The sequence below is a fragment of the Synchiropus splendidus genome, chromosome 18, assembly GCF_027744825.2.
Source record: "Synchiropus splendidus isolate RoL2022-P1 chromosome 18, RoL_Sspl_1.0, whole genome shotgun sequence".
Lineage (NCBI taxonomy): Eukaryota > Metazoa > Chordata > Actinopteri > Syngnathiformes > Callionymidae > Synchiropus > Synchiropus splendidus.
Genome location: NC_071351.1, coordinates 356544 through 363849, shown reverse-complemented (window position 1 = coordinate 363849; position 7306 = coordinate 356544). Strand labels below are relative to the sequence as shown.

At 58.9% G+C, this 7306-nt stretch overlaps 1 protein-coding gene across 1 annotated transcript; it reads left to right on the top strand.

The window, feature by feature from the left end:
* Nucleotides 1-31: 31 nt before the first annotated feature.
* Nucleotides 32-6760, top strand: dhh (desert hedgehog signaling molecule). The gene is made up of 4 exons (XM_053850565.1): nt 32-850; nt 971-3350; nt 4345-4606; nt 4717-6760. The coding sequence occupies exons 2-4, from the start codon at nt 3051-3053 to the stop codon at nt 5547-5549; spliced, it is 1395 nt and encodes a 464-aa protein (XP_053706540.1). The 5' UTR covers nt 32-850; nt 971-3050; the 3' UTR covers nt 5550-6760.
* Nucleotides 6761-7306: the final 546 nt, after the last annotated feature.

Genomic DNA, 7306 nt, shown 5'->3' with positions numbered 1-7306 from the left:
GCCGCGGCCCACGCTTTCCCGCCGCGATGCAGGCGCCAGATAGAGCCTTGGCAAAGGAGAAGGAAAGAGATTCACTTCTTCACCCGCCCACCCTCGCTCCTCCACTTCTTTTCTTCACCCATTGTTCGTTCGCTGAAGCCGCTCTGGCTCTGATTAAGTTCTCCCTGCTGGTTTTGTCTTTCGAGTTGAGCTATTTTCATTCTGATTATTTGTTTTAGCTTTTGTTTTGTCGCACCTTTCCTCTGCCAGCCCCCCCAGCCCCTCCTGTCTGTCCCGGCTGGACAAGAGAGTGAAGCAGATGAGCCTGCCGGACGCTGGGGACCTTTGATGTTATCGAGTCGGCAGCGGCGGCGGCGGCTGCTCTGGGGTTGGTGTGCGTCCCAGCGCTCTGCTTCTCACAGGAAAGGCGAAACTCGCTGGCTAATCAGCTGATAAGCGAGCGCCGGCTGCAGCCGCCCTGCGCGCACGCTCGCCCCACGCTGCGCTGGCTCAGACCAGCACGCTTGTGAAGGACATGGCGAGTTCAGTATCTCAGGCCCAGCTTGACCTTTGACTTGCTTGTCCGAGGTGAGGAAGTCGCACCCTCCCAGACTATTGTCCCAATATCTGCCTCTTTTTTTTTTTTTTAGAACAGAACTATTTGGCCCCAGTCTGACACCACGGGCCCCTCGCTGACCCCCGACAAGTCGCCTGGTGTGTCTCTTCTCAGGCCTGGAACTTGCCCTCCATCCATTCACCTGAGCAGACGGGACTGCAGCCTGGGACTCCACTGGTGACCCACATGTGACCCCAGCGGTTCCGAAACAAAGGACACATGACTTGAACGTCATATGACCGAGCGTCTTCAAAGGTAACCCACCCTGCTTTGTCTTCGGGGCTTCTGCACCACAAACTGAACCAGTGTCCCTGCACCTTGGTGATCTCAACACACTGGAGGCCTCTGGCTCAGCTCTTTTTGTTAACTTGACAGTGATGCAGTGGTTGAGGCCAGAGAGGGAGAGCAACCCAGTCCTCGAACACAGCGGTGATGATCCCATGGACTGGCTGCCATTCTTTCTCTCCACTCTACTGTAGAGCTCCAGTGTGTTGATCCCTCCCTCAGTCAAAGCAGCGCTGCTGTGGTGCGCCGCGCTCCTCTTCCCACACACTCACAACCAAGAAGCCGCTCACATGCTTCAACAACTTCCAGCTGTTTCTAAAGCTGATGCGCCTCTAACTGGACCACACTCTTTCACCACAGAACCAGGGAGGGAGGGAGCCACCACCAGGCCAAAGACTGTCTGCAGCGCAGAGCTAACAGAGCTAACGGCTAACCTGACCTGTCTGACTTCCACTCAACTGTATTGATGCTCATGGACTGTCAACGTCTTCTCTGGGCTTTAAAAGGTGGCTCTGAACAACTAAACGCACCACCAAATACATGTGAAGAGAGGAAGAATCACTGTTGTTATGAAGCAAGTTCAGGCAGAGAAGCCAAGGATTTGTCTGGAAACTACAGTCACATCATGCAAAAGAGAAGTGATCCCATCCAAACAGTGATTTCAAGTCAGTCAACACATCAATGAAGCATGATCTATTGAGCCATATTGCCGCCTCTTTCTGGACACATGGGAAACAAAGACATCTTCTGCCATGTGTTTGTGCAAACAGCCTGGCAACAGAACAAGCCAGTGTCAGTAGCTGCAGTGTTTCACCAGTCGACAGGGAGTTTCTACAGGACTTGAAGCACCAGTGAGCTTTGGCCCAGGCTCCTGTGGTGCTGTCAACCAAGGCGCCGTGGCCAGAGAGAGGGTGAAGAACCCTGCTCTAACAGCATGAACCACCCTCCAAGGCAGTGGGCCCTCCTCACTCGACAGACGGGCCACATGAATCCAAACGTTTCACCAGACGCCCTGCAGGAACACCCCCCGGCACGTCCTCCCACCCTGAGTCGGAGGAGTCACCCACGTCCAAGCTAATAAGAGAGACATCATGTCCATGTCCTGCCCACAGAGGTCGGCTTCCTTCCTTTCATGTAGATGGACACGTCTTTCCTCGCCGGCTTTGAAGAGAAACGTTGGGGCGCAGCAGATGAGAAAGTGCTTGTTGCTCTTTGTGATTGAGTGGCTCAGTGCCTCATGTCCCTCATCTCTTCCTCTGTGGCCATCCTCAGGACCTGGCCCTGTGGAACCTTCCAGAGGGAGTCGGACGACTCCAGTGGTGCTCAGCAGGAGCGGCGTGACAGCAGCAGTGAGTCTCCAAACAGGAAGGCAGCAGCACAAGTACGGACCAGTCAAGGCCGGACACTGGGACCTTCACATGTGCTGAGTCAACATCGGCTGAGACCGTCGCGCACGCACACACACACTCGCGGGTTTTGTGGTCCCTGGTCAGTGAAGGTCACCACCAGAGTCCCCATGCTTCCATGGCTCTGTTTGTTAGAGATGCTGCCTTTGTTCCCACATTTACATTGGTTCACAAAGTCCAAACTGCAGCCGCTTCTACTCAAGAGACCTCAGGTTCTGCTTGTGGTCCTAATGACTCACAGCAAACGTGACTCTGGTGCCGTCGCCTGCTGCTTTGAGGTCACCGTGCATGTCAGACCTGTCGCTGACCCGTGTGTGAGTGGTAGGTGAGTGCGCGTGCGTGGCGGGCCATTGTTGCACGTCATCTCGCTCCTTTGTGAGAGGCGTGTGCTGGCGGAGCGGGGGCGCGCACAGGAAGGGTGGGCAGTGTGTCCGGACGCTAAAAAGACCAATGGCCGGTGCAAGGTGGTCAGCAGCGCTGCGGCTCCTCACTGGTCGCACCCTCAAGGGGAGGAGGACCAGAACCTCTGGTTGGAGATCTGCTGCCGCCGGGCTCGGAGTTCAGGTGTGCCAGCGACATTTCCCTCGGAGAGCGCGCGGCAAGCGACGCCACCCGCGCGTCACCGCTTCAGTCGGCTTGGACTCGACAGTGACTGCTTTGAAACGTTCTCGATGGGACGCTCGCTCGCGACTGCTGGACCGGACCCGATGTGACCGGGATGCACGAGTGCGCCGCACCTGCGCTGACCCGCTGACCCCGCCCTGATGAGGGGCTCCCGACTGGCCCGCGGCGGCCTGCTCTCCCTCTGGACCTGCGTGTGCCTGCTGCACGGCTGCGGACCCGGACCCGGCTACGGTGTCCGACCCCGCGCCAGGAAGCTGGCAGCAATGCACTACAAGCAGTTCTTCCCAAACTTCTCCGAGAACAACCTGGGAGCCAGCGGCAGGGCGGAAGGCAAAGTCACGCGCAACTCGGACAGATTCAAGCAGCTGGTGTGCAACTACAACCCGGACATCGTGTTCAAGGACGAGGAGAACACCAACGCGGACCGCTTCATGACCAAGGTGAGAGCGCAGCCACGCGCCTGGAACACGGCGAGTGCGTGTGGGAAGTGACAGAGTGTGAGTGGTGTTGGCGGGCCGCTGCTCTCCACAGGCTCAGTCCAGGGTGGGATCGATGATTGCTGCCGTGGCTGGAGCCACCTCACCTGGCTGGGACGGGTGGGTGCCCCAGTTGACTTGCTGAGTCACTGCTCCACTCTGGATCTGCACTGAGCGACTTCACTGACCTGGCCAGACCCAACTCATGCTTCCCACTCGGGTGACAGAGCGTGCACGTCTTGATGGGAAGGATGTGAAAGACGGTCTTTGTGCGGCGTTTGGAGATGGAGAAGGTCGCCTATGCAAAATTCCCGCCTGCTGAAGTAACTGCTTTGCTTGGAAAAGCCACTATTGTGGAGTGGACAATCATGCGCCTCTGGTTCTTCACTTGGTGGGAAACATGTGCCCAGTTTGTCTTCCGTGCCCCCCACCGCCCCCTCAGCCTGGCGGTGGTGTTGGGAGTGGCAGCCCGAGCATTCCTGCCCTCTGCCCCTTCACACGTCAAGACTCATGATCCTGCTGCCTCTGCCAGGCCCGTGCACGCTGGCCAGACTCCCGAGTCTGGTGGGAGTGAAGGAGTGAGGCCCGGGGCTTCCCCACGGGGGACGGTCCCAGTCAAAACTTTCTTCATCCCAAGGGGAATTTTTGATCGATGCCTTTGTCGTCCTGAAGCGAGAACATCCGCTGCTGTCCCAACAACAAGGACGCAGTGTGATACGCAGCCCACCACAGCGAAAAGTCACCAGTGAAATGTCTCCGGGTGCAAGTGAGTCCAGAAGCAGAGAATGGCCTCGATTCTTCCGTCACCCTGGAAGGGCCAGGGGAACGAGTCGACGCTGCCGTCGGAGAGGAGGAGGCTGCTGGGAGCCGCTGGCGTCGCACACAGAACAAGGCCTTCCGTGGGGAGAAGGTGACACCTGCGCTCCAGGGGAATGAACTTCCTGTCTGTGTCTTCCAGCGATGCAAAGAGAGCGTGAACCGCCTGGCCATCGCTGTGATGAACCAGTGGCCCGGGGTGCACCTGCGAGTGACGGAGGCCTGGGACGAGGACGGCCACCACCCGCCGGGATCGCTGCACTACGAAGGCCGGGCCGTGGACATCACCACTGACGACAGGGACACGGAGAAGTACGGGCTGCTGGCCCAGCTGGCCGTGGAGGCCGGCTTCGACTGGGTCCACTACGAGTCCAAGTACCACGTGCACTGCTCGGTGAAAGCTGGTGAGAAGACCTCCTGGTGCTTCCGCTGGGTGGAGTCAGCCGCCTGGCAGAAATGAGCGGAGGCTCTCCCAGCTGCTGACTCGGCTGATGGTTTGTGCTCCTTGTCTCAGATCACTCTGTCGCCGTGGAGAAAGGCGGGTGTTTTCCAGGCCGGGCCCTCGTCACCGTCGCCGGCCGGGGTCAGGTGACCCTGGAGTCGCTCGCCGCCGGTGAAAGCGTCATGGCGCTTTCTGCCACGGGTCAGGTGGTTTTCAGCCGAGTCATCTCCTTCTTGCACCGGGACCCGGACACGTGGTCTACTTTTCTGTCTCTGAGCACAGACGAGGGCTACGTGCTCACCCTCACTGCCCACCACCTGCTCTTTCTCGACCCCCGCTGCGGGGCAAACACGGGCAGGTACCGAGCTCGATTTGCCAGCAGAGCTGAACCCGGCGCCTGCGTCCTCATCCGTCCGCCCGGCGGTCCGGTTCGTGCGTCCAGGATCCGCTCGCTCTCGTCCCAGCGGGCAATGGGAGTCTTTGCTCCTCTGACACTGGAGGGAACTCTGTTCGTGGACGGCGTCCTGGCGTCCAGCTACGCCCTCGTGGAAGACCACGTCCTGGCCCACTGGGCCTTCGGACCTCTGAGACTTTTGTCTCTGCTGCTGGTAGCGGACCATTTGACACCGGCGCGTGGACAGAACAGGAACACGAGTGACCTTCAGACTTGTGGATTGAAAGTTGAATGGCAGTGGAAGCGCAGCAGCCAGACGCAGGCGCAGCAGAACCCCGGGAACACGGCAGGACTGCACTGGTACGCCAGGTTCCTCTACCTGCTTGGCTCAGTCTTTTTAGAGAAAAGCTTGTGTTATCCTGAGAGAGTGGGGGCGCGGGCCGCAGCAGCTGACTGCACCGCCGCTCTGTCAGACCGCTGCGGACCTGCGCGCTCTTGCGTGCGTCTCTGAAGGAAGCGGGTCGCTCAGCCCACTGCTCTCTTGCTCTCTTGTTTACTGGAGGTTCAAGAGATGTCGCGAGACTAGCTTATATTCCTGCTATCATATTAAAGGTGGAGGCGGCGCGAGCGGAAGAGCGCCGCCTGAAGGCCGTTTGTTTTCAAGTGTTCCCTGTTATCACTTTATTCACGCGCTTGGAAGCTCGTCATTTACCACAGGTGCAGGCTTTTGTTCCAACCAAGCGAGAGGACGCCGCCGACCAGTCACCAGGCCGGTGTCAGTGGATGCTCCGTCAGGTGCTGACGCCCGTCTGGGCAGCACCCGCTGCGGCCCTCTCAGTTTGACACCCTTGATTCAAAGCGCTTCCGTGGGCTCACGGGCGCCGCCTCGCGGTCAGGACGTGGAGGACACCACTGTGTCCGAGTGGTGGTGGTGGTGCTGATGCCTGTTGGGCCGGCCAGTGTCAGTCCGGAGCTCTGCCCGGGGGCCTCCTGGCCCGCCGCCGTTTGGTGGCATCACGTTTCAATTAAAGTCTTGCTCTGTATCGCACTCTCCTCAGTGACACGTGTGTTTATTACAGCGCCAGAAGGGTTGTTTATGTTTGATTTCCCGCGGTGTTTCACTGTTTTCCCACCTTGAAATCCTCGACCTGTACTTTGCTAGTGTGACCACACGATGTCGCTGTAGCCCACTCGCTTGTCCGTTCCCGTGCGTGAGCGAGCGAGTGTTGCGCGGGCTCGTGCGTCATCAGTGGCGTGCTCCTCTCCTGACAGAGGGGTGATCTGGACCATGGTCCGCTGCCGTCTCATCCCGAGCCGATCATCTGGTGTCCACCACTTCAGAGGAGGCCAGGGTCCGCGCCAGTGCGCGCCGCTGCTCCGTGGCGCACATCTGTGGAAGTCCTCCGAGGGATTATCCTCGCGGAAGCAGATGGAGCAGGACTCCCGCTGATGACGGACCAATGAGCGGCGGCCAGCAGCCTAATCCCTCCCTTTATCTGACGGCAGCAGCCAATCGGGTGCCAGGCCTCTCAGCTCTAATCCAATCTTGCTAAAGCTGAATGGGGAGCGAACTAATCCCGTCCAGGCGCTGTAAGAACCTCTTTTCTAGATGAAAACCTGCACGCGCTCTCACCGTGCGTGAGTGTGGGCTCCAGTCAACTCTCTCCACTGAGTGGAGAGAGTCACCCACAGGTCAGCAGAGGGTCCCAGACCTCTGCCTCCCCAGCACCATGGAGGTTGAGAGGTTCCCCCGCCAGAGTGGAGCTGGCTTCCTGGCATGACCCTGGGACGTGCTCCATCCCTCAGAGTCGCTGGCGGAGGATGCGGATGGAGATGAGAGTCACGTGTCATGGATGCAGAACACAAACACTCGGCTGTTTCCTATTGCTCACATCCAAGGTTAAAAACTGATACCTACCCCCTGTACATCTGGGTTCGGCTTCAGCCGTTACTGATGATCACATGTCATCGGATATTGACGGCAAATTCTCACGGAAACGATGGATCACTAGTCAGTGGCCTCAGCCAGGCCGAGAGCGGCGCGCAGTGATGAAGTCACGGGAGGGTCCCACGGTCTCACCAGTGTCAGTGTCATGCACGTGAGAGCTGACCCATCTCCACCTGAACAGGTCCCGCTGCTGACCGACCCATCTCCACCTGAACAGGTCCCGCTGCTGACCCGTCTCCACCTGAACAGGTCCCGCTGCTGACCCGTCTCCACCTGAACAGGTCCCGCTGCTGACCCGTCTCCACCTGAACAGGTCCCGC

What these genes read in the sequence shown, in the direction of transcription:
- dhh (XM_053850565.1), top strand. Translation starts at nt 3,051, where the DNA reads ATGAGGGGCTCCCGACTGGCCCGCGGCGGCCTGCTCTCCCTCTGGACC. An exon ending in CGGACCGCTTCATGACCAAG is followed by an intron (nt 3,351 to 4,344) that starts GTGAGAGCGCAG and finishes TGTGTCTTCCAG; the next exon opens with CGATGCAAAGAGAGCGTGAA. An exon ending in GCACTGCTCGGTGAAAGCTG is followed by an intron (nt 4,607 to 4,716) that starts GTGAGAAGACCT and finishes TCCTTGTCTCAG; the next exon opens with ATCACTCTGTCGCCGTGGAG.